This window comes from Bos grunniens, chromosome 6, assembly GCF_055505025.1.
Source record: "Bos grunniens cultivar Pamir isolate PY7600 chromosome 6, Bosgru_T2T1.0, whole genome shotgun sequence".
NCBI lineage: Eukaryota > Metazoa > Chordata > Mammalia > Artiodactyla > Bovidae > Bos > Bos grunniens.
Window position 1 is genome coordinate 36,951,237 of NC_141170.1, and position 27,983 is coordinate 36,979,219.

Below are 27,983 nucleotides of genomic sequence, written 5' to 3' on the forward strand. Positions count from 1 at the left end.
TTATGTGTGAGAAAATCCTAAATTCTCAGCCTGGCCTTAGAAAACCCTTGTAATCTGTCTCTAACAAATCTCTTTAGCCTCAGTGATTAAACTCAGTGATTCATATATGTCTCAATTTATCTAGAGAATATTTATGTGATATGGATTTGCAACCAGAAGTGAGGAAGCAAAATAAGGGAACACAACACAATTTCTCAATAGTTGCTATCTTAAAGTTTCCAGAGATGATGCAAATATATAATAATTAGCAAAAGGAAGCATTATTATTTACTAAAGAACATTAATTTTCATAATTAGCATCCTTTTAATAGTAATATGTTTCATTGCTGCAAAATTTGCTTTTAAGCATTCCCAAAATATACCTCCACTATTTTTCAAGAACTACATTATTAACCAACCAGTTCTTAATAAATATATATAAGAAAATAAGCAATATTAATGACTAAAATTCATATCTTTAAATACTAAAATTTTAACAGTATGTAAAAGGATAATCATAAATCATACTGTGCTTACCGTTTTTTGACCACTGATAGAGAATAAACAATTATGAAGGCATTGACAGTATCCTATAAATTCTATTTATTTTCAATTTAGTTGATGTTTTGGAATATTATTGATGCTGTCAGTCAAACAAAGAAATAAATAATAAAAGTCTTAAATTATCTCAAGAGTTAATTTGAGATAACTCAAATTAATTAATCAGTGCAAATTAAATAATCAATACTTTTAGCCCATCAAGAAACATGAAAAATACTTCAAGCTTTTAAAAAATAAATGTAAATATATTTTAAAAATTATTCCTCACAGCTATTTTGTTAAATTTTTCATTATATAAATAGATATGATTTCAGTGGGCAGTAAATATAAACAGGTAAATGTGAATGTTTCTGATTTGACGTTGCTTGCAAAGTGTTTTCACAAAATGTACTAATTTAAATAATTTTTAAAATTTTTGGCATGCCATTAATACTTGTTTTAATGCAAAATACTCTCCCATATTTTAGCCCATTAAGTTAGACTTCTTGGAAATTGCTAAAAATGAAACATTTCATACTTCTCAGCACCCATTTTTTCCCTCAAAATTAATACTTTTGTTAGTCTGAAATTGTCCTGTTTTTATCTTTACTTCTGATTAATCACACCTATTTCTGCCAATAAAGTATCTCTCAGTGTCCCAAACTGGCACATTGAGACCAGAAGGATTTGTTAGAGTCAGATTAGGAGGGCTATTGAATGCCCTTCTAATATGACACTATTTTTCCATAGGCAGTGGGTGTCTATTAACATTTTGTTTCGAGAAACATGATCAAAGTGATATTTTTAGATGCTTCATGTGAATACCTAGAAGTCAAAGGGAGCACTTAAAGGACCTATGAACCATACTCCAGCAAATCTGAATCAAAACACCTGTGAACCATACTTCAGCAACTTTGATCAAATAGGTGAATAGTTAATGAAAAAAAAAGTAATACATGGGGAGAAACATAGAAGAGAAACAAAACATATTTGGTAATTAAGACTAAGTAGGAGTCAAGAAGGCAATGGCACCCCACTCCAGTACTCTTGCCTGGAAAATCCCATGGATGGAGGAGCCTGGTAGGCTGCAGTCCATGGGGTCACTAGAGTCGGGTACAACTGAGCGGCTTCACTTTCACTTTTCACTTTCATGCATTGGAGAAGGAAATGGCAACCCACTCCAGTGTTCTTGCCTGGAGAATCCCAGGGACGGGGGAACCTGGTGGGCTGCAGTCTCTGGGGTCGCACAGAGTCGGACACGACTGAAGCAACTTAGCAGCAGTAGCAGCAGCAGGAATCAAGAAAAATTCAATTCTACTTAAATCAGAAAGAGACAAAACTAGCCTAGTTTGTTAGATTTATTTAGTTTGTTTATTTACATATGCTGTGCTTAATCACTCAGTCCTGTCCAACTCTTTAGGACCCACAGTCTGTAGCCCACTAGGCTCCTCTGTCCATGGGGATTCTCCAGGCAAGAATACTGGAGTGGGTTTCCATGCCCTCCTCCCGGGGATCTCCTCAACCCAGGGACTGAACACAGGTCTCCCACACTGGAGGTGGATTCTCTACCGTTTGAGCCGCTAGGGAAGCCCTTTTATTTAGATAATATTTTTAAATGCCTTTGAGGGTGGATGTGGTTTAAGAGTCAATTTTTATTTTTATTTATTTATTTTCAGTTACACTGTCTTCATTGCTATGTGTACTTTTCTCTACTTACAGCAAGCGGAGGCTACCCTGTAGTTGCAGTAAGTGCACTTCTCATTGGGGTGGCTTCTTTCGTTGCAAAGCATGGGCCTGAGGGCACATGAGCTTTAATAGCTGCAGCATGTGGACTCAGTAGTTGCAGCTCCCAGGCTTTAGATCACAGGCTCAATAGTTGCAGCCAACAGGCTCTGTCACTCCATGGCACGTGGTATCCTTTCGGATCAGGGATTGAACCTGTGTCTTCTGCATTGATAGGTGGAGTCTTTACCACAGAGCCCCCCAGGGAAGCCCAAGAATCAGTTTTTTAAACGTGTTTATTTTTATGTGAAAATAAAATCCAAATAAATGGAAACAGTTTTTTTTTTTTTAATAGAATGATCCTTTAATGAGAAATAAGAGTTGGAGATATAAATGTGGGACTCTTCAGCTTATTTTGTTCAGTCGCTCTGTCATATCTGACTCAACTTTTAGTTAACTGATGCCATGAGCAAAGAAATATCTATAAGAGACAGGAAGAAAAAGAGGTAAGATGGAAAGAGACAGAAAGAAAGAAGTGAGCAGGATAAAGAACCAGCATTCATGAAGAATTGTTCACACGTAAAATATGGGAAGAGCATCAGTAGAACTGACAAAGCAGTGTTTCAGAGCGGGAGAAAGAGAAATCAGCTCATCTCATGTATAGAAACCAAGAGAAGGAGAGTTTTAAAGATGGAGTGTATGTTCAACAAGATCAAATACCTCATTATAGTGTATGGTAGGGTAAATAGGGGATTACCTGATGGCTCAGATGGTAAAGAATATACCTGCTATGTAGGAGACCTGGGTTTAATCCCTGGGTCCAGAAGATCCCCTGGAGAAGGAAATGGCAACCCACTCCAGTGTTCTTGCCTGGAGAATTCCATGGACAGAGGAGCCTGGTGGGCTGCATAGTTCATGGGGTCACAAAGATTCAGACATGACTGAGCGACTAACACTTTGACTTTCACTTTGTGAAGTAAATGGAGAGTTGCTCATTGCATTTGACAGATATCATATCATGCACAGAACTCAAAGGCAGAAGAAGAAAAGTTTCAGAAAAAAATTAATAATGTTGGTTCTTAGAAGAGGTTGTTTTTCAGTCACTAATTCATGTCCGACTCTTTGCGACGCCATGGATTGCAGTTTGCCTGGCTTCCCTGTCCTTCACCATCTCGCAGAACTTGCTCAGACTCGTGTGTGTTAAATCAGTGAGGCTGGTTCTAAATGAGTCAATCAGGATGCTGAAAAATAGGAGAGAATAAGAATGATGGATAAAACAGGAGATAATATGTATATATTATATCTCCTGTTTAAATAAGGCTGGCAATAGTTGAAGCACTATGCTAAGAGTTATCTCTAAGCAAAAAAAAAAAATATATATATATAACGATCCCTGGAAATTATCCCTCTCTGGGGATTAATGAAATGAGACTTTACAAGGTTAAATAATTTGCCTTAATCCATATGTATAGTAAATGCTGGAGCTGTTTTCAGACTCAATTTAAATTAATAATATCAGTAAATTTAGGTATAAGAATTTGTTGTCCCCAAGAGAAATTATCTCATAGGCTTGTAGATAGCAAAGAAGCAGACTGTAAGGAAATGAAAATTTTCCCCCAGAGGGAGATTTTAAAGATCAGTGCCTTGGAAGAGACAGGAAAAATTCAAACAGTGGAGTTAGGTAAAGCAAAAGAAAGGTATGCTATTATATTTAACCATGGAATTCAGACTTGATCAGTCTTTTTTAATCTATAAAATTTAACATTTCTAAAATGTAGGAGGTGGGAATGGATTATTCTACTGAGAAAATGAGGAAGACTCATTATGAGCATGACTTTGTAAGGAAATTAAAAGAGAGGATCAAAAGCTTTGAAGTCCAAATGAAATAACATTGAGATTATTTGGACCAAGTCTTCATGGTTTTCTCTAGAAACAGTGCCACCTGCCTAAAGAAGATTTAAAGAACTGAGGAAGAAAAAAGTAATTTGAATTTGAAAATTAATAAAGCTAATCTTGGGGGAGGCTACTACCTATGATAGTGGGGTAGCTTTGCCCTACCACGTTTATACTGCTCACTGGTAATAAATTCTCTACCATGCATCTCAGTATCACAACAGGAAAAAGCAGGGTAAAGAGACTTTCTATTGCAACTGTTGTTATCCAAGAAAAGGGAGAGGAAGAGTACAGATTTAGATTGTAAATAATAGTTTTTCCCATCCATGAACCAGTTGTTGTCAATATTGGACTCTTGAAGACTGTTCTAAAAGGGTGAAAATGTAGATCTGTGTAAGAAGGTTGTCAGAGAATCAGTCAATTTTGGTTGAAAGAATCAATGGAGAGGTGACAAGCCTCAAAGGGGAAATATATGAATGTCCAAAAATATTGATAGGGCCAAGATCAGAGAGATTGTAAAAAAACAAAACAGGAAGTATAGTTGTTATTAGCTTTGGTGACTTAAAATTTGTTATCATGGAGGTGAACTTATCTAAGTTTACTCTGAATTTATCAAAATATAATGTCATTACCCAATAAGCATGCCAAATATCCCACTGAGGGTTTCTTGAGAACATTAATAAAATATATTTTGCTCTATAGGTTTCTTATTTTAATCAACTTAGTTTTAGTTATCAGCACAAAATAAAAATTTATTTGCTTTATTTAGATGCAACTATCTGATTATGTCCATATTCCTCTTATTATGGTAATTATATTATTAAAATATAAAATATTTCATCTAAATACATGTATTAAAAAAGATTGTGTAAACAAACTTAATCTTAATTTAGACTTAAAATTCTAAATGATATTGATATTTTTGAAAATGTGGTCCCAATAATGGAGGTATATTTAGTGATAATATTCTCCTTGAAATATTGATTTTTAAAATTATATTGATAATAGTGATATCATATGAGGTCATAGCCACATCATTTTGGACATTTCAACTGATGTCTCTAATAAAAAGTCCTATCTAAGATAATGAGGTATTTTTTTCCTAGAGAACAGCCACATGCAAACTCTAAAAATATCAAATCTCATATACTTATTATCTCCTATTTAGGAGGTGTTTGAAATTAAAGACTAAGTTCCAATTTTTTTCTTGCAAGCCTAAGATTGCTAAATGAATACTATGTGAACAATGACATTCATTTTTTATGATGACAAAGAAATAATCAGTGACTTAGTTGGTCTTCCAAATTTCCATTTGGAAAATAAATATTTTCTCCTAAAAATGTCTTTTCAATTACACATGGTTGAGAAGAGATATTAGGGGGAAATCTCAGCCAAATGTGGGTGAATTGCTTAAACTGTGCATTGATTACTGACTATTAAGCAGCTCTTATTTGAATGCATATGATCACTTTAACCACAGGCTCTATTTTCTCTGTCTCCTATCAGCAGTTGCAGCATCCAGCGATCAAAGCCAGATTCCTATAATTGCTGTGTCTGTGACAGTGGGAGTCATTTTGTTGGCAGTGGTTATCGGCTTCCTCCTCAGTGGAAGGTAAGACAGGAAGCTGTGCTTCTGAACTTTTGCAGCTGATCTCTGCCTTACCTTGATCTGACCGTTTGACTGTTAATCACATCCCAAAACAAATCAGGCAAGTGATATATCATTAGATAGCCTCTATGTAGGATATATTTCTTAAGTTTTACCTTGTCCATGTGAGTGCTAACTTTTAAGCACACAATTTCTCTTTTCCAGGTATATTCTCTTCACACGAATAGTATTAACATGTTATTATTTATTAGGTTGTTAATATAACCATATCTTTTCCTGATATAGTTTATTTTAACCTGAGTTTTATTTTTTGCCTTTTAAAAGCATTTATCAATATATCCTCTCAAAGGTTTCAATTTTAGTGTTTAGGAAGGCCTGTGTCTGTGCTTATTTTTTGAGAAGAATAAGACTAATAATTCCAGTTTAGCCAGTGTTCTATCCTAATAGGGTGATAGATACAAAGTAGACACTCTGACAAACAGGCATTTTGAGAAATAACCACCCCATTTTTATGACTGCATTTAAATTCAGTTTCTGGATGATTTCAACCTGAATATGTCAATCAGAGTGTATATAGTGAATTTTATTGAATGTTTATATCAATATATACATTAATGTGTGCATTAAATATCTACATTTTTCACTTTGAACAAAGAGGCAAAGCCCCCAACAAGAGCTCATGAGGAAGCTGTTTCCTGACATTGATCAAAGCATAATCAATCTTTCTAAAAAAATAAATAAAAGCATGAGTATTTTCTATTCCTGCAACAAACATATTTCCATTTTTCATCCAGGCCACTGTTGGAAGGGATATTCAGTAATGAGAGCTGTCCATTTGAAAATGTTCTGATGTTAGACTATTACAGAAAACCTGATAAGTCTTCATGAAAGTATTAAACCTAAAGAAATATTTGAAAATATACGATTCAAAAAAAGTCAAGAAATCAATATTCATATTGATTTTGTACTATTTTACTCATTTACTTTTGACTTTTTGGCACCTATTCAACTGATAAATATATGGAATTAGGCATTTTCAGTATCCTGCATATTGTATTACAAAAAGAGTTATGACTACATCTTTAAATTATAGTCGAAACACTTTATTTTCATAAAATAAATTTGATAAAACATTGTTACTTCCTTTAAACATGCTTTTTCTTTCCCCAGAATTCTCTTTCTTCTAGTTCTTATTCATTTAAGAGTGTTCAAAGTTTTCTTAAGAAATTGTTGCTTACTTTTACTATTAGAATAGCAGTGATTCACTTTCAGAATTGCTAGCTGGGAAGCAGTCTGTGTTCTATTGAGGACTGCCAGCCCTGCTCAAGCCAGAGCCTGGGTGGATTGTGCCCCAATGATCTATTCTCTCTGAAGTCACTTAGGGAGAATGCTCTACTTTTGTCTTTGCTTTCTGGAAGAGAAGCTAATTCCACCAGTCTTGTCATAAAAACTTTGCTCAGATTTTGATCAAGTAAGGTAATTGAATTGAGTAAATTGTAACTACTAAAACAACTATGATGATATAATCTGTCTTTTCTACCCAAAAGGGTGGTTGACTATCATACATTTGCAGGTTTGTGATATCAGTTATTTACTTGTGACTGAGATACTGGTTAGCCTCTTCCTTTCCAGTAGATCCAGAAGCGTTACTCATGTATAGGCACATGGGGATCATAAGAAGATATTATTTGTCTAGTCTACTGAATAAAAATGGAGGAAAGGGGCAAGGTCTAGAGACCAATACGTTTGTGTGTTTAAAGATTTATTAGAGAACAGATAAAATATAAGAAGCATTTTACTGTAGACGTACAGTTTATCTATGTAACCTAAGTATTGTTAATGTGAATTTACTGATGACATTCAGCTAGGGATCCTCGCTGACCTATATATGAATCAAACACTGTCCCCCGCCCTCATTTTTTCCTTAATATATATAAAACTGACTTAAAAGCAATTCACTTTGTTACATCTGCAGCATTAGACAAAGTGAGAGAAGTTTCAGTATACCTACTGTTTGGTAACTGAAGAACAGTATAGCTTTAGTGTGCATGCACACAGGTACACAAATTCCACATGCATCAGAAACTATCATACAAGAATAACTAAATTTTAGTGTCTAGAAATATCTAGTGTATTTCTCAGTTGAATTAAAATTATATCTACCCCTAGGAAAAGAAGCTTAATTTTCAGCACTATTAAACCCAACTCTTGATAATTTTGGATCTAGTATATTGCAAAAGTGTATTACTTTTTAAAAAATATCAGCAATTATAATTTGGACACTGTTCATTCATATTAATTCTTTTTAATTACACAGACTGTGATGTTGAGACTAGGAATTTTCAGGTTAAAGGAAAATACACTTTACTAAAAATTAATCTGAGATTTATATTTATTTACCAGCAAATTTTGGGCATGAAACTTTAATTACTTCATTTTGTTGGATGTGCAATCTTGAATTTCAAGGAGCATTTGACTTATGATAGAAATATCTCCGGCTATTTTATTTTGCTTTTCATGAACTTAAACAGACTTATTTAGAAGTTAAATGATACTAGTCTAATGGGACTTTTCCTATATCATTCAAGGCAATTTTTGTTGGGACTAAGAAAATCTTATCTACCTTGTAGTACCTGGAGTATATTGAATTAATGAAGTTTTGTCAAATAAAAGAAAAACTAAATTAAGAGATGTGGACAAAACCTAACAAAAATTTGGGGAATTATCTTTAAAGCACTAACAAATTACTGAAAGTCTGTACTAGGAATGATCGAGGACACTGACATTGAATTATACATATTTCTCCTTGTGTTAAAATATGATTAATACACAAAAATATAATAGCATTTAGACTCCACCCTCACTTTGAACTTATTCTCTTTGATCACCTTTTAACTTCTTGAATATTTTATAAACCAGATATTTGCTCCTGATTAAAATGTCTTTTAATTAAAAATAATTTAACTTCTCAGTGGTGATATAGACTTAAATTTGATATATTGCAAATATATTACTGTTATCTGTATGTATTTAGATCAGACAAGTGCCAGAGCTCTGCCGACATTTTATGTAAAAGCACAATAGCTTCTGAAATGAATCCTTTGTATAGAGTATGAAGTATCCTAAAACCTTCAGAGAAGCATCTTTGCCTAGTGGAAGTACACAATAATAATATTGATAACAGTAAGTTTAATATTTTCTAGATGAATGACATATGACCTGCTAGTAGGCACTGTTCCAAGGACTTCAAATGTAATATCTCACAACTCTGTATCTCCTTATTAGCTCTATCTCCAATTTATACTTCATAAAAGTTATCTCCTTGATGTTTCTTGAATATTGTAAAAATAGCCAAACTGTAAGGCTTTTGCACTGGCTCTTCTCACTGTCTAAAACTCTTTTGCCCCAGAAAAAAACAGGACTTTCTCCTTCTTTCTTTGTTTAACCTCATTCTCTCAATTGAGTTTTCTAAAATAACGGCCCATGATTTCTTCCTCTGTGCATCAGATCTTCCTTAGCCTGATTTGGCTCATTACAGTACCCATTGCCATTATAATATACATATTAATATTTGTGTGTATATTTTGTTTTGCCTGGTGGCTCAGTCAGTGAAGAGTCTGCCTGCAATGCGGAAGAAAGTGTGTATATTTGTATCTATTTGGTTTATTTTCTGTCTCCCATACTTGAATATAAGCTTCAGAATGACAGGGATTTTTATCGGCAGGTTCTCTCACCTTAGGACAATGTCTAGAATATAAATTATATAGTTAGTTGATAAGGGCCTGGGTCTTGGGCACAGCTCTAACTCTAAGATCCTTACTCTTCACTATTTAACTTTCCTATGACTTATATCATTCAACTATATGATTTTGGTGAAACTCTGAACTCTTGTATGTGAAGCCAGTGGGTTTCTACTGCTAAAAATAATAGTATTAACATTTAAAAACTTTCTAAACTGACATAATATGAATAAAATAACCCTTAGAAATTAATCTCAGTGATATTTTGACCCTAAAGTAAATTAAAGAACATATTGGGTTAGCAACTTCCCTGGTGGTGCAGTGGATAAGAATCCACCTACCAGTGGCAGGGGATATAGGTTTGGTCCCTGGTCTGGGAAGATCCCACATGCTGCAGAGCAGGTAAGCCCGTGCACCACAGCTACTGAGCCCATGCTCTAGACCCTGTGAGCCGGAACTACTGAAGCCCATGTGCTCCAGAGCCTGACCTCTGCAATAAGAGAAGCCGTTGCAATGAGAAGTCTGTGCACTGCAGCAAAGAGAAGCCCCTGCTCACTGCAACTAAAGAAAACCCATGCAAAAGTAAAAGACTCAATGTAGCCAAAATGAATAATTAACTAATAAGAAAAAAACATATTGGGTTATAGTAAATTTTCCCTTCATTATACACTTGAAAATTATACGTGGTAAATTATGTCTGTTCTAGAATCATACATATCAAATGTCACCACCCCCTTGGCCATTCCTGGTTTTGTGAAAGCTAGTTAATTTCACTTCTGTTTTCACTCAAAACTTAAGTTCATCATTTTACGTGTGTCTGCCCTGATAGATATGTGTTTGTGTTGAACACATATTCTGGTGTTCAGTTCAATTCAGTTCAGTCACTCAGTCGTGTCCGACTCTTTGCAACCCCATGAATCGCAGCATGCCAGGCCTCCCTGTCCATCACCAACTCCCAGAGTTCACCCAAACTCATGTCCATCGAGTCAGTGATGCCATCCAGCCATCTCATCCTCTGTCATCCCCTTCTCCTCCTGCCCCCAATCCATCCCAGCATCAGATTCTTTTCCAATGAGTCAACTCTTCGCATAAGGTGGCCAAAGTACTGGAGTTTCAGCTTTAGCATCAGTCCTTCCAAAGAACACCCAGGACTGATCTCTTTTAGAATGGACTGGTTGGATCTCCTTGCAGTCCAAGGGACTCTCAAGAGTCTTCTCCAACACCACAGTTCAAAAGCACCAATTCTTTGGCGTTCAGCTTTCTTCACAGTCCAACTCTCACATCCATACATGACCACCGGAAAAACCATAGCCTTCAGTAGACGGACCTTTGTTGGCAAAGTAATGTTTCTGCTTTTGAATATGCTATCTAGGTTGGTCATAACTTTCCTTCCAAGGAGTAAGCGTCTTTTAATTTCATGGCTGCAGTCACCATCAGCAGTAATTTTGCAACCCAAAAAAATAAAGTCTGACACTGTTTCCCCATCTATTTCCCATGAAGTGATTCTGGTGTTAGTTGTCAGTAAATATCCAATGATTGGACAACTGACAAAGTGAAACCAGAGTTTGAGACTCTTGAAAATATGCTTGAAACTAGCTTTTCAGCATTATCACTATATGTGTTTTAGACCTCAGTTCCTTTGGTTGCATATGACAGAAGCCAAATTCAAAGTGGTTTATCAAAAAGATAATTGTAGATCATACAGATAAAAAGTTCCAGAGATTTTTTAAAAATTGAAAGTACAGACTCTTGTAGATCCAAATGCTAAAATATTGCCTGCTATGCAATTGAAGATCCATGATTCAGGAATGCTCTGGCACTATTGTGGTATTTAAAGGCACTGATCAAAATGAGCTTATTTAGGTAGAGCCCAAGGGCTCTGATAGGTACTGAGAGAGAGATTGAAGGAGGAATATCCATCCAGAGGAGACAGAGAAGGAGTGGTCCATGAGGAGGCAGGAGACCAGATGATTGTTGGATTCCTAAAGTGGGACTGGTCACCAACTTGAATCCAGCCCCCATGTTAGAGCTCTTGACCTGCATCTTCACAGGTGGCACAGGCTCTGACAGGAACCTGATATACAGCCCCACAGAGTAAATCAATCAGTAGCACTGAGACCTTAACTAAGAACAGTATGGGAAGGCATACTGCATGGCAGTACATTTAGAGCTCATGCCTGAATCTGAAGTAGAGTCAATCTCAGACAAAGCACATGACCAAAGAATGAAGAGAGAGGCTCTCACCCAGTGTCTTTTTTCATATCCCCCACTTCATCTTTCAATATGTAAACCTCACTCACATGTCAAGACTCACATCAACTGTTTGTTCTATCATAAAACCTTCCTCAATTCCTTTAGCCAAAGTATTCTCTCCTCTGCTTAAGTCTCAACAATGTACCAGTATTTCTCATGGAATGTAATGCTTTCAACCACAAATTATAGTAAATATGTTCTCTCTTCTGCCCACCAGCGAGTATTTAGAGGATAAAAACCTGTGTGGCTCTCCCACATAACCTAATTGAATGAATGACTCATAAATTATTGAATTAAAGATAAACTGGGCATCAATCTGTATTTGAAGTGCTTTGTCTCATTTTCCCCTATTAATGTTCATAGTTTGGGAAAAAAAATGTTAGTAACACTGACATAAGCACAATAAAATACCTAAACCATAAATGTGCTTTCTCCCAAGTAATAAAACTTTTGGTGTCATTCAGAAAATAAATTCAATGATGTCAAAGAAGTATTGCATAGGAATTAAGAAATCTTCACTAGCTTGCATTATTTATTTGACATCTGGACATGCTAATGCCAGTATGGTGACATACCTGGTGATATCAAGCAGTGTTCAGTTTTATAAATGATCATATAACATCAACATGATTGTACTTCGCTCTCAGTCTCCTTAAGTTATGCTCACCGTGCATCTGTTGATATATTTGGCACATTAACAACTAGGATTATGTACTTTCAGAGCTTGATAAGCTTTGATAAAAGTATTACACAAAATATTTTAATCAGATACTATTTTATTTTAAAATAATTGTAAATAGACAAATATTTGTAATCACATGCAATCACTGATTTTAGAAAAGAGCTCATTAAAAACAAATTCAACATTTTATGAATTAGCAATAGATGTGACATTATAAAACTCTAATAAATCCAAGCATGTGTATTGATTTAATATCTGGGAGTTGTTATACCTTCTATTTTCTCATGATTACATGTTTTTTTCTTCAAAGGCTCTGAATCAAAGATAATTAGAGACCAGATCATAATTTATTAATAACAGACAAATGGGGATCAGGGCACAGTAGTGCCAGAAAGACTGGGAGCATAGCAACAACTAATTGCCCACTGTGGGAAGTTAATCATCCTAGGAAACTGAACCCAAGAGGGTTACTGGCTCAATTGCTCAACGTTATTGAATATCCCACCTGCGACTTTTCACAGATCAAGCATGTAAACATCACTGCAACTCTCAGGAAGTTATACTGAGGCAAACGTTTGAAAAGAAAACCTCTCTTCATGGTACTGGAGGCAAGTTAATCTCATTGATTTGCAAAGATGAAAATTATTTTAGCAAGAATCTAGAGGTTCATATTTCATGTACTATGAAACACAAGACAGGTCAAAAGCCTAACCACAAGAGCCAAATACAGTTTTGTTTTTTTTTTAAATCTCTGTTTGCCTGAAGCTGTGTTTCTATAACATGATCCCCATCTGAAAGAGCGAGCATGCTGTCATACCAGAAGATGCTGGGCTCTGGAAGAAAACCCTTCTAGGTTTCTGGGAACCTCACCACATCTTTCAGAGTCCATGATAGCACAGGCTTTCATAGGAGCCTAAGAGCCAGCTCTGCAGACAAAATCAATAGCACTGCCCTATGCCAAAGGGTAGACCACCTATTCAACAAAAAATTCAGTTAATTTCCTGAGCCATGTCTAGGAATATACTTACTGCTGAGAAATGAAGCAAATGAACAATAAAATGTTCCAAATGATTTTAAACACCAGGATAAAGCTACATTTGTTCAAGACCTGTGCTCTTTTTTTAAAACTTGTGTGAACCTGGCAAGTAATAAATGTTTCAAATGGAGTAGCAACTCAGACTCAAACAGCTGAATTCTTATATTATGCTGTGTGGAAGTGTTGAATTCAGATCTGCCTGATGGCTGTGATGGTTATAGTGCTACAATACATACTATATCCCAGCTATCTTCCTTACCAAATTCTTTTAATCATCCCTCACCACCTGCTTCTTTCTTATTTCTTACTCTCCTGACTTCCTAATCTCACAGAAAAATGACAAACTTTTCTGTATCCGATCTTTGGCATACATTTGCTGTCAATAGTCTATAAGCATTTTCCACTTTCTTGGAGTCATCAGTATTGCAGATAACAATGTTAGAATTATGTTTTTATTATTATTTTATGTTTAATTATATGCTTCCAATGATTATTTATGTAAAGACTTATCTTTTGTTCCTGTTCTTGTGGTCTGCTGCTAAGTTGCACATCTCTGTGATGGTCATGAGTTCTCTTGAGTCAGGGTCGATCGAAAGGCAAGCCAGACCATTAAGCTTTTTTTTTTATTTTTGTTTTCGCTTGCTTTACATACCTCCTCTTTCATCCTGATTGGCAAGATATCATCAAATTGGCAAACTGAGACATCTGTGTGTTAATTAGTGGAAAAAAGCTTCTTTGTTTCTTAGGGGTTTTTTTGCCATTCTTAGACCAACTATGTAAATCCTCTTCCGTGTTCCTCCAGATCAAATATTCCATTGGATTCAAATATCCCCTCGTATCTCACAAACACCACTTCTCCACCTCCAAGAACTCTCCACTGACACTGAGAAATCCTAGTATTGCTTTCACATTCTTACGCCTATTTTACCTGATTTTCCTGAGGCAAATTTAATAGACATTGGTTTAAACTGATTCTATTCATTGATGATGTACACATTTTGCCAACATTTAAAAAAAATCTTATCTGTGGAGTTCAATTCTGTTCGTATAATTTTGATTGTTTTTAACTTGTTGAAACTTTGCTAAATGCTTCCCCTGTTTAATGCAAAGATCTATCTTTTTCAAAGTATAGAGATGTAGGACACATAAGAATGTAAAAGATAATCATAACATACAATCACAGAGCAAAGAATTGAACAAATATCTTTAGAATATGTAAGAATATAAATTAAGTGAATATTTTCTATACTAATATGAATTGAATTTTTGCCTAGATATAATAGAATTTATCACCAATCCTCATTGCTAAAGTTATTTCTGAGATCTCCATATGTGCCAACAACACTATGCTACATTTTTAAGGCTACCAAGTTCAGCATAAGTGTTCCAACAGATATTAAATTTGTAGAATTTTTCTGATGTTCTTAATTTGCTGCAAGTAAAATTATCTGGAAAATGACGATCTGTAGGTCCAGCCTTCCTCAGAAAATTTTAAGATAAAATTTAACCACCCAAATGCTTCACTTCTATCTCATCATGCCAAAGATGATATAAAATCTGTCATCATCAAACCAGCATGAGTTTAATGTTTATGTGATGAGTAATGTTGAGCATTGTTTATATACACAGTTTGATGACAAGTATATGATCAATCAGAATTCTAAATTTCCATGACTTTGTATGTGTTCTAATACATAAGGACCTCTTGATATATTTTGACATTGGTATCTGACTTTCTCTGACCTCCTTCTAGTCTAGCTGTTTCAAACGTACTTATAATTGTCTGTTAGATTCACCTCTTTTGTACTCATTTAGAATGTAAAGGGACAGGACAAACTGGACCTTTCCTTGAGTCCTAATGATTTATAAGGAATCATTCAAACCTGTGATAGTGTATACTGTCACTCAATAAGAGGGAAATAGCTACTTTGAAGTTGATGTCAGTTTTATCATCTAGTATTTTTCTACCCAAGTCCTGAGGCTTCTAACTCCTCATCCAAGAAATTGAAGTGGAAGTCCTGTGTATTTCAAGTATCTGTCTGAGCCTATGCAGTTTGGCCCTTTGCCAGGGTGACGGGGTTCTGCTTGTGAGTCTCCAACTCTTTGAAACTACCCTCATTCTAAGAGTGGAGAAGGAAATGGCAACCCACTCCATTGTTCTTGCCTGGAGAATCCCATGGACGGAGGAGCCTGGTAGGCTACAGTCCATAGTGTCACAAAGAGTCCAGCATGACTGAGTGACTTCTCTCTCTCTCTCAGAGACTTCTTAAATAGCCCAGCTTGAAAGTCGATTAGGGGTCACCTCAATACATTGGACTGATTGAAAATTGAGAAAAGAGTTAATCAAGGCTGTATATTGTCACCCTGCTTATTTAACTTATATGCAGAGTACATCATGCAAAATGCAGGGCTAGATGAATCACAAGCTGGAATCAAGATTGCCAGGAGAAATATCAACAAACTCAGATATGCACATGATAACACTCTAAAGCAGAAAGTGAAGAGGAACTAAAGAGCCTTTTGATGAAGGTAAAACAGGAGATTGAACGAGCTGACTTAAAACTCAACATTCAAAAAACTAAGATCATGGCACCTGGTCTCATCATTTCATAGCAAATAGATAGAGAACAAGTGGAAACAGCAACAAATTTTATTTTCTTGGGCTCTAAAATCACTGCAGACAGTGACTGCAGTCACAAAATTAAGAGACTCTTACTCCTTGGAATAAAAATATGACAAACCTCAATAGCCTATTAAAAAGCAGACACATCACTTTACCCACAATGGTCCGTATAGTCAGAGCTATGATTTTTCCAGTAGTCATGTATGGATGTGAGAATTGGACCATAAAGAAAGCTGAGCACCTAAGAATTGATGCTTTCAAATTATGGTGCTAGAGATGACCGCTGAGCGTCCTTTGGACAGCAAGAAGATCAGCCATTCAAACCAGTCAATCCTAAAGGAAATCAACCCTGAATATTCTTTGAAAGGACTGATGCTGATGTGTCAGTACTTTAGCCATCTGATGCAAAGAGCCAACTCATTGAAAAAGACCGTGCTGCTGGGAAAGATTGAGGCCAGGAGGAGGAGGCAACAGAGGTTGAGGTGGTTGGGTGGCATCACCAACTCAATGGACTTGAGTTTCAGCAAAGTCTGGGAGATACTGCAGTCCATGGGGTGCAAAGAGTCAACTTAATGACTGAACAATATATGCATATTTGAATTCAAAATGTATAGTTTTATTTTCTGTTTTTCTTTGATTAAAATTATAATATGAAAATTTCCTATGTGGTTGAAAATATTTAAAAAATAAAAAATTACTGCTTCTTTGATATTCTAGTATCTAACTTTTCCCATATATTTTTCCTTTTGTTTTGTTTGTTTGCTTTCTTTTGTTGTGTTGGTGTAGGGGAAGGGAGTTGCTGTTTTATCTCTAATATTCTTAGAACACATTTGTATAATTCAAATTAAGGGACAGTGAATATGAATATTTTAAAGACTGTTGATATTTATTGATAAATGGCCCTTCTAAAACATTGTACCAATTATCATTCCCCCAACAGTACATGAGATCGACTGATGGCTTACAAACTAGTTAGTCTCTACTAATTTAATAGGAGAAAAATAGTTCTGTGTTTTTAATTGCATTTTTTTTTATTTTTGAGATTTAATAGGATCATTTATATATTTGCAATGAGTATATTCATTAGTTATTTTACTGCCCATTTTATAAGTTATGTGTACATGTTCTTTACCCATTTAGCTTAGTGAGATCTTAGCTTTTCATGTAGTGAAAATATATCATTAGAAGTAGCAAAATTTGCTTGCTTTTTAATAATATTAATTTTACATGAGGTACAAAAAATATAAATTTTATGTGGTTGAGTATCTAAATTGATATTCTTTATAAACTTATGTAAGTACCAGCACTATTTATCACACTCTCCTTATTCTGTTTTAGGTCTCTACATGTAACATTTACTAAAAAAAAGTATCTATGTAGATAATCTTTTATCTATACTACCTCTAGACTATAAAACCTATTCTTCTACTTTATATCAGGATCATATTAGTTTAAATATTATAATTTAGCAACATTTTTTCAATGTTTGTTCAGGAAAATTCATATTGGGAAATCACATATGGTCACAATTATAAATATTTGACATGTGTGTGCATGTAAAATACTTGCATGTAAAAATACACACATGCACACACACATATGTGTATATGCCATTGCATGTGTATAAAGCAATTATCATTATTAACTACTGTTATGTATGTGTATAATGCATTAAAATAGTTAACATTTGTCACTGTTGTATTTAATTCTAAACATAACTACCATAATATATGATTTGGAAACTACTAACTAGTACTAATAGGCCAAGTATATATTTACATGGAATTTGAATAGTTTGGTATGAAAATGAGCACTTAGGTTTCTTTTAAATCATTCCCATAATTAATTCAATTCTCATAATTTTTATCACAAAATACACATATTCCTTTTGTTTTTATAATTTCAGTGTACTTCCCCAGTTACTTTAATTATTTGTGAGTGATGTAATTAAACTGAAAGATTAGTCCCAGTTTTTCTACCCAACAAATTTAATAATGATAGGTGTGATTCAACTTAGGAAAATTATTTGATAACCACAATGCAGACAGCTAAATAAATTAGAACTTAAATATTTGGCTTATTTTTTTGACTAATCTCTTTCCTTTTTTGGACCCACTCATATTTTTAATTAACATTACACTTTCATTAAGACAAAGGAGTGTTTAAAGTAAATGTTACTATCACAAAACTGTGCTTAAAATATTCTAATTTTTTTTTGGCTGGCTGGCAAAATTAGCATCACTTTCTTTGCAACTTTGCTTCCCTTTGCTTTTTCCCTTCTACTTCTCTCAAAATAAAACCTAAAATAGGTAAGCACAGTCAAGTTAGTGATGACAATGATACACTCCTCTCAAAGAAGCCTTGAAGATAGACTTGATTCAGCTGTGAAATGATTGGAAAGAAGAAGTTTAGTGGAAGGAGCTTGTAGAAACTTTTAGTTTCTAGAAATGGAGGTGATTGATGTTTGCTCATGGAGGTATCATCCCACAAGAGAAACACATGATGCAGTAGTGTATGCATGCATGTGTGTTAAGTCACTTCAGTTCTGTCTGACTCTCTGCAACCCCATGGACTTGAGGCCACCAGGCTTCTTGGTCCATGGGATTCTACAGCCTGGGAAGCCCTCAATATTTTGTATATCAACACTGTTCTTGTGCCAGAACAAAGCTAATGCTTGCTATGATAAGGGAATCAGCCACCAACACCTGAAACTGAGACTCAAAGACAGACAGTGGAGTGTAAAAGCTTTACAGTGAAAAAAAGAGAAGGCTTCAGGTATGCCCTGATTGGAGGTTTTGGCTTGGGATAGCCTGAGGTGGGCTAACAGGAAGTAGGTCATCCCATGTGATTGATTAGGCTTCCTCTGTTGTTCAGTGGCTCAGTTATGTCCAACTCTTTGTGACTCTATGGACTGAAGCACACCAGGCTTCTGTCCTTCGGTATATCTCAGAGTTTGCTTAAACTTGTGTCCATTGAATCGATGATGCCATCCAACTATCTCATCCTCTGTCACCCCTTTCCCCTCCTTTCCTCAGTCTTTCCAAGAATCAGGGTCTTTTCCAACAAGTTGGCTCTTCTCATCAGTGGCCCAAGTATTGGAACTTCAGGTTCAGATCAGTCCTTCCAATGAATATTCAGGGTTGATTTCCTTTAGTGTTGACTGGTTTGATCTCCTTGCTGTCCAAGGGACTCTAAAGAATGTTTTCCAGCACCACATTTTGAAAGCATCAGCTCTTCAGCGCTCAGCCTTCTTTATGGTCCAGCTCTCACATCTGGACATGACTACTAGCAAAACCATTGCTTTGACTATACAGACTTTTGTGGGCAAAGCAATGTTTCTTCTTTTTAATAGGCTGTCTAGGTTCATCTTAGCTTTTCTTTCAATGAGCTTGTGCTTAGTCACTCAGTCATGTCCAACTCTTTGTGACCCCATGGACTGTATCCCACCAGACTCCTCTGTCCATGGGGATTCTCCAGGCAAGAATACTGGAGTGGGCTGCCATTTCCTACTCCAGGGGTTCCAAAGAGCAAGTGTCTTTTGATTTCATGACTGCAGTCACCATCTGCAATGATTTTACAGCCCAAGAAAATAAAGTCTCTCACTGTTTCCATTGTTTCTCCATCTATTTGCCATGAAATGTTGGAAACGGATACCTGTATACAAATATACAATGTATACTAATATACTACTGGCATTTGGTTATGTAAATTTGAATAATGTTTAACTGTTGTCACTTCAATCATGTCCAACTCTTTGAAACCTTATTGGCTGTAAGCTGCCCAGCTCCTCTGTCCATGGGATTCTTCAGGCAAGAACACTGGAGTGGGTTGCCAGTGTCTTCTCCAGGGGATCTTTGGAATTGAACCCGTTTCCAGCCTCTCCTGCATTGCAGGCAGATTCTTTTTTGCTAGCCACCAGGGAAGCCCTGTTAAAACTTAAATGATGAAATGTATGAAAAAGTGAATGGTTTGATTTTCCCATTCAAAATATCACACTGGGCAGATTTTAGCAAAAGTACTTCAAGGATCATGTAAACTCTTTTGTTAAGGGCTCATTTGATTTTTCTGACCTTGTGCGTGTGTGCTCAGTCACTTTAGTTATGTCTGACTCTTTGTGACCCTATGGGATGTTGCCTTCCAGGTTCCTCTGTCCATGGGATTCTCCAGGCAAGAATACTAGAGTGGGTTACCATTTGCTCCTCCAGGGGTTCTTCCCAACCCAGGGCTTGAATCAGAATCTCTTGGGGCTCCTGCATTGGCAGGGGGATTCTTTATCACTATGCCACCTAATAAGCCCTTTATCTTTACTGTGAGGGATACACAAATATTGTTAGAGGAATTGTGAGTTTGAGTGGACCTGGAATGTTATGGTCTTCTTGACAGACCGGAACCTGGGGACAAGGAGTCCACAAAAAGAAGGTGAAGAAAAGAAGGACACAGGGACCCAAGTCTCTAGTGGAACAAGGGTACTTTATTCATAGCAGTGTGTGCTTGTATATTGTTATACAAGGAAGCTTTAGGCAGAAAAATAAAGTTGAGTAAAAAATACCAAAACCAGATGCATAACAACAGTAACTAAGGGAGTAACAATAATCATAGGGCCATAACACCAGTAACTAGGGGAATAACAATCATCACAGGGCCAGAAGACAATCCATGTATTGGAAATAGGAACATGACTGAGTAGTTTTATAGAAAAGTAAAAAGTTACAGAAAGGAATCCATGTATGTGTTTCACCTCATGATCTCAGTCCTGAGAACTGTGTGCAGCTCTGCTCATTCCTGTTTTCCAGGAACTGATAAGGAACAGAGGGCCCTTGAGAAACAGAAAATAGCATATAGGATTCCTTAAAATTAAACATTCCCTGATACTGGAAGATGAATAAAATTTTAAGAGTTTACCAGGAGAGTATGTGATGGAGAAGGAATATAAACATGAATGCACTTGGCATGCTCTAGGCACTGTGACTCTTTAGACCAGTCAGCAAGGCCTCCCAAAACCTCGGCCTGAGGTTTTCCCTAGCCTCCTTATCCTTCCTTCCTGCCTTTTTAATGGCATGACTTATCATATATAAATTAATATACATATATATGTATATATGAAGTACATACACATAACTAAAAATGTATATGTATAGTTCTATTTTACTCTAGCCCAGGAGCACTTCAAAGAGAAAATGTTTTACAACAAAATATTCATCTTTTCTTGAAGGCTTTCCTGAAAACTCTAGAGAAAACTGAGCTTTACTTTTATATAACTTTGTATAAATCTGTGGATCAATAGCTCAGGGGGCAAAATGAAGTCACTAAATAATTTTACAGTTTTGTTATTTTGTTTGATATGTTATGACTTTGAGATAGTAACTAGTATTGGAATAGAGAGGTGCAAAATATCTGTCATTAATCATTAATCTTACATTTGACAAAAGCCTGTAAATTTAAATGTTAGGAAAGGAAAACCTGTGGTTTAAAAAAAAGATATGATGAAATTTACAGTTAATTAAAAAACTAGCCTTGTGTATAAATAATAGAAATTAGCACTGTAAACAATTTGTAGGAGAATTATTTAAAGGAATTACCAGAGAACAAATTGTTTTTAAGTACCTTCAGGTACTTTAGAAGATTTTATTAATATGCTGACTATTAATACACTAATTACAAACCTTTTATTTTGTATTCATTAAGTGAATTCCCCTAAGACTGTTTTGAGACCCATCATTCAATACAGCAAGTATTTGTTACATACCTACTGGGTCAGTGACTGTCAAACTGGCAAAAAGAAACTAACAGGTTTTGAAAAATAATAATGCTTTCGTCCCACAGTCAAAGTGTTTTAATTTTTATTGTTCTGGGGTGAGGCCTGGGCATTGTGTCTTGTTTTGTCTATTTTACAAAACTCCCTTGTTGACTCTAACCTGTAGCCAAGTTTAGAATCATTATATAATGTGAGCAGAAAACATTTTTTATATAATGTCTTATTCTTAAATCATAGCACAGGGATTCTTAGTAAATATTTGGAGATAATAGGAATGATCATGTTTGCTGTAGCAAATAATTTACAAGAGGTATTTGATGAATTTCATTTTGAGTCCCCAAATGTATACTGGAATAAGTAAACTGAATCTAACATGTTCAAAAACCTTTGCTAGTTTCATCAGTTCTTTTACCTGTGGAATTCATGGACAAGCTCATTTTATAATGATCTCTCTGACCCAACAGAATGAGTAAAAGAAGTGCAATGAATCATCATTAAAGTATAGCTTGGGAAATAAACCAATTGAAGTATAATCTAAAGATAACTTGCCTCAAGTTTTCTTTCTGCTTTTGAAGCCAAATCCAGCCTCTGTCCTCTGACAGCAAATTAAGTCTTAGAGAGAGTTTTGGATTAAGTAGAAAAGAATTGCTTTATTGCTTTCCAAGGCAAAGGATACTTCAGTGGGCTAATGCCTTCAGAACTGTGTGTCCTAACCTGGAGTGTTAGTGAGTTTTATAGCAATGGTTCAAAGAGGATGTGATCAGCTCGTGAAGATTCTTCTGATGTGTTGGTGGTGAAGTAAGTAGGAACCAGAATCAAAACCTTTTGGTTTCAGCTGGTCTGGGGTCTATGTGCTGGTGTGCAGCAAACCATTAACTTCTGCCACCTGTTGGGGGTTTCAGTATCTGCCTGAGTGCATGCTAAGTCACTTCAGTCATGCCCTACTCTTTGCTACCCTGTGGACTGTAGCCCACCTGGCTCCTCTGTCCATAAGATTTTTCAGGCAAGGATGCTGGAGTAAGTTGCCATTGCCTCCTTCAGGGTATCTTCCTGACTCAGGGTTCGAATTTGCATTTCCTGTATTACAGGCAGATTCTTTACCGGCTCAGACAGTAAAGAATCTGCCTGCAATGCAGGAGACCTGGGTTCAAAATGGATTTGGAATGTCGGGGAAGTTTGTAATTTCCTCGGGCCTGTCTTGTCACAACAAAAATTTGAAGCAACTGATGTACCAGTGTTATAGCCCCTTGTAATTTCCTCAGTCAGACCAGTGTTACAGCTCAGTTTTCTTTAGAAAGCAAAGTAAAATACATCCTCAAGGCATGAGAGTGGGTCGACCCAAAAGAACTGAAGAAAAGAGAAACCCCCAACCCCTACCCCGGCCTAATTTTGGCTCCTCTTTTTATGTTTTTTCTCCTCCCCCTGGGCCTGCCCTATGTAAATTGGGCTAGCCAAGAGGGCCGTTTGTTTTACCTGAGGGTCTCACTCCCATCCTCAGACTTTCCTCTCTTCTATTTTCATGGGCTTTTCCCTTCTTTGTCTTTTAGCCACCACCATTCTGGAGTCCTTTTTCCTATTCTAAGTACCTAACAGGAAGATCCCCTGGAGAAGGAAATGGCAACCCACTCCAGTATTCTTGCCTGGAGAATACCATAAACAAAGGAGCCTGGCAGGCTATAGCCTGTGGGGTCACAAAGAATGGGACATGACTGAGGGATGACACACTTTCTTTACTGACTGAGCCATCTGGGAAGCCTTCAGTATCTATAAAACACAGAAGAAAATTTTGTGTTTTCAGTATCTGCAAAAGTCTCAAGTATATTGTTATGTATATCCTTTGAGGGGGAACCAGGACCTTGCCCCAAAGCTACCCTATTGTTTCTTGTTTATTCCTTGCTTATCTCCACAATGCCTCCCTTAGCATATTTGAAACTGCCTGTTGGAACTCAGGGAAGGTCAGGGAGACTGAATGGACCCTATTTCCCATAATCAAAAAATGGCACTATAAGCTTTTTGTGCCCAGGAGGCCCACAGGGTTCTGACAGGTATTACTTTCATGTAGTTTGATGTTCCTGGGCCTAATAATTATCTTTAGAGTAATAAATGAGATTTGTTCCTGATTCCAAAGTTAGAGTGAATTTGTTTATTTATGTCACTTTGTCCTTATGACAAAGGATGGCTGCACATGGAACACTTAAATTTGTAGGATTTGGGGGGTGTTTTTATTTTAGAAATCCTTGATTATGTATGACTTATTTAAGGTTTACCTGAGTCACTTACATGATTTTGTCAGGGGAGTTTGTAATTTCCTCGGTTCTGTCTCTTCGCAACAAAAATTTGAAGCCATGGACGGACCAGTGTTACAGCCCTCAGATGGACCAATGTTATGGCTCTGTGTTACAGCTCAGTTTTATTTAGAAAGTAAAGGAAAATACATCCTCAAGGCATGAGGGCATGCTGACCCAAAAGAAGTGAAGAGAAGAGAGGCCCCTAGCCCAATTTTGGCTCCTCTTTTCATACTTTTTTTTCTCCTCCCCTGGGCCTGCCCTATGTAAATTGGGCTAGCCAGGAGTGCTATTTGTTTTAACTGAGGTCCTCACTCTTCCTTGGACCTTCCTTTTTCTATTTTTGCAGGCTTTTCCCTTTCTTGTCTTTTAGCCACCACCATTCTGGACTCCTTTTCTCTCTTCTACCTAACAATTTATTCTCAGTTTTATACGTGCATTTGAGTAATATAGTAGAATTGTATCAGTGAGTATTTTTTATGGCAACCTTCGTTTAATACTTTGAAACAAACTGTGGCATATTTTGCTATAATAAAGGCTAGACTCAGAAAAAGGCAATTTGGTTGTTGTATGTAATTTTTTGTGAACACAATTTATCTGATATTTTTAACCTGGTAGCTAGCTATTAGTGAAGGAAGAGAGAAAGGTTCATAACTAGATTCCCCATGCAAATGTATTTAAATTTTCAACAGAGGAAGGGGGAGCTGAGAGTAGAAGAGGGATAACAATGAAAGGAGCTGGAAGATATGAAAGAAGAAATTGTGCTTCTAGTACATCCTGATGCAGTACCCAGTGCCCACATCCTACCTCCACAACTTGTTACGAGTGCCATCTTGGAAAAGTGGTTCCTTGTGTCAATTAAAAGAAGATGTACAACTTGAGAGTTGTGAGTTAAGTTTTATTTGGGGCAGAGTGAGGACTGCAGCCCTGAAGGCAGCATCTCAGATAGCTTTGAGAGACTGCTCCGTAGTGGCAGTGGGGGATAGTCAATATATAAGGTTTTGGTGAAAGGAGAGTTCAATATCATGAAGCACTCATTTTACAAAAGGTTTTTTGTTAGGCATGAGTATCTGATGTCCCATGAAGGGATTTAGTGCTTCTCTAAATATGAGGAGATAAAAGGATTGAGATCATAAAACCTGTTCCTAAAAACATCTAGCTGTCTAAAGAGCTGTCCCACCAGCTTCCCTGGAGCAGAGTATCTCACTCCACCCTGAATTCCCTCAGGGGTTGTTGAAGGTCAACAGCTATAACAGCATGGGGTTCAATCTCCACAGAGGCAGATGGCAAATGCCTTTGTTGTTAGTGCTCTTGGTAAGTGCCAATTTGTAGTTTACGTGTCCCCCTTGTGGTCATAAATCAAACCACACTTTGGGGACATTTCAGATCAGATTACATCAGATCAGTCGCTCAGTCCTGTCCAACTCTTTGCGACCCCATGAATCGCAGCACGCCAGGCCTCCCTGTCCATACCAACTCCCGGAGTTCACTCAGACTCATGTCCATCGAATCAGTGATGCCATCCAGCCATCTCATACTCTGTCGTCCCCTTCTCCTCCTGCCCCCAATCCCTCCCAGCATCAGAGTCTTTTCCAATGAGTCAACTTTTCGCATGAGGTGGTCAAAGTACTGGGGGCATTTAATGACCATTTTTTCCCCGCTTTGTTGGAAAGGCTTGTTCCCAGTTCTGAAGAAGGTTTTTGTTGATAGGCCACTCAGTGTGCTATTACTGGACTAGGTCTTAATAGTCAAAGATCTCTGGACACCTGTCTTCTAGTTATGGTCCAGGAAAGTATTCCCTTTGTTGCATCTTCCCATATCTAGACTTACACTGTTAAAATCGGTGATCATATATCAAGCTATACATTTGATCAACTGCATCAAGTCTAGTCATTATTTTCATTGGAGGCTCAGTCATACACATACATACAAGAAATAATAATCTTGTGAAACAAGCAAAATACAAATGGTATAGTTAATAACATTAGGGGAATTCAGTTCACTTCAGTTCAGTTGCTCAGTCGTGTCAGACTCTTTCAAACCCGATGAACTGAAGCACGTCAGGCCTCCCTGTCCATCACAAACTCCTGGAGTCCACCCAAACCCATGTCCATTGAGTCAGTGATGCCATCCAACCATCTCATCCTCTGTTGTCTCCTTCTCCTCCTGCCTTCAATCTTTCCCAGCATCAGAGTCTTTTCCAGTGAGTCAGATCTTCGCATCAGGTGGCCAAAGTATTGGAGTTTCAGCTTCAACATGAGTCCTTCCAATGAACACCCAGGACTGATCTCCTTTAGGATGGACTGGTTGGATCTCCGTACAGGAGAGTCTCAAGGGACTCTCAAGAGTCTTCTCCAACACCACAGTTCAAATGCAGCAATTCTTCAGCGCTCAGCTTTCTTTATAGTCCAACTCTCATATCCATACATGACCACTGGAAAAACCATAGCCTTGACTAGATGGACCTTGTTGACAAAGTAATGTCTCTGCTTTTTAATATGTTATCTAGATTGGTCATAATTTTTTTTTTCCCCAAGGAGTAAGCGTCTTTTAATTTCATGGCTGCAGTCAACATCTGCAGGGATTTTGGAGCCCAAAAAAATAAAGTCTGACACTGTTTCCACTGTTTCCTCATCTATTTGCCATGAAGTGATGGGACCGGATGCTATGATCTTAGTTTTCTGAATGTTGAACTTTGAGTCAACTTTTTCACTCTCCTCTTTCACTTTCATCAAGAGGCTCTTTAGTTCTTCACTTTCTGCCATAAGGATGATGTCATCTGCATACCTGAGGTTATTGTTATTTCTGCCTGCAATCTTGATTCCAGCCTGTGCTTCCTACAGCCCAGCGTTTCTCATGATGTACTCTGCATAGAAGTTAAATAAGCAGGGTGAAAATATACAGCCTTGACGTACTCCTTTTCCTATTTGGAACCAGTCTGTTGTTCCATGTCCAGTTCTAAGTGTTGCTTCCTGACTTGCATATATGTTTCTCAAGAGGCAGGTCAGGTGGTCTGGTATTCCCATCTCTTTCAGAATTTTCCAGTGTCTTGTGATCCACACAGTCAAAGGCTTTGGCATAGTCAGTAAAGCAGAAATAGATGTTTTTCTGGAACTCTCTTGCTTTTTCAATGATCCAGTGGATGTTGGCAATTTGATCTCTGGTTCCTCTGCCTTTTCTAAAACCAGCTGGAACATCTGGAAGTTCACGGTTCACGTATTGCTAAAGTCTGGCTTGGAGAATTTTGAGCATCTCTTTACTAGCGTGTGAGATGAGTGCAATCGTGTGGTAGTTTGAGCATTCTTTGGCATTGCCTTTCTTTGGGATTGGAATGAAACTGACCTTTTCCAGTCCTGTGGCCACTGCTGAGTTTTCCAAATTTGCTGGCATATTGAGTGCAGCACTTTCACAGCATCATCTTTCAGGATTTGAAATAGCTCAACTGGAATTCCATCACCTCCACTAGCTTTGTTCATAGTGATGCTTCCTAAGGCCCACTTGACTTCACATTCTAGGGTGTCTGGCTCTAGTGAGTGATCACACCATCATGATTATCTGGGTCATGAAGCTCTTTTTTGTATAGTTCTCCTATGTATTCTTGCCACCTCCTCTTAGTATCTTCTGCTTCTGTTAGGTCCATACCATTTCTGTCCTTTATCAAGCCCATCTTTGCATGAAATATTCCCTTGGTATCTCTCATTTTCTTGAAGAGATCTCTAGTCTTTCCCATTCTGTTGTTTTCCTCTATTTCTTGTATTGATTGCTGAGGAAGGCTTTCTTATCTCTCCTTGCTATTCTTTGGAACTCTGCATTCAGATGCTTATATCTTTCCTTTTCTCCTTTGCTTTTTCCTTTTCTTCTTTTCA

General features: G+C 36.8%; 1 protein-coding gene across 12 annotated transcripts in view; it reads left to right on the plus strand.

Moving 5' to 3' along the window:
* Positions 1-27,983, plus strand: part of EPHA5 (EPH receptor A5) — a 405,634-nt gene that overhangs the window by 300,243 nt on the left and 77,408 nt on the right. For 6 of the 12 annotated variants that reach the window (XM_086407625.1, XM_086407629.1, XM_086407631.1 and 3 more), the window contains one exon: positions 5,641-5,746. In XM_086407625.1, the coding sequence (XP_086263751.1) occupies positions 5,641-5,746 (106 nt within the window). The remainder of the gene's footprint in view (positions 1-5,640; positions 5,747-27,983) is intronic. The other 6 variants (XM_086407626.1, XM_086407630.1, XM_086407633.1 and 3 more) reach the window with 1 other exon arrangement.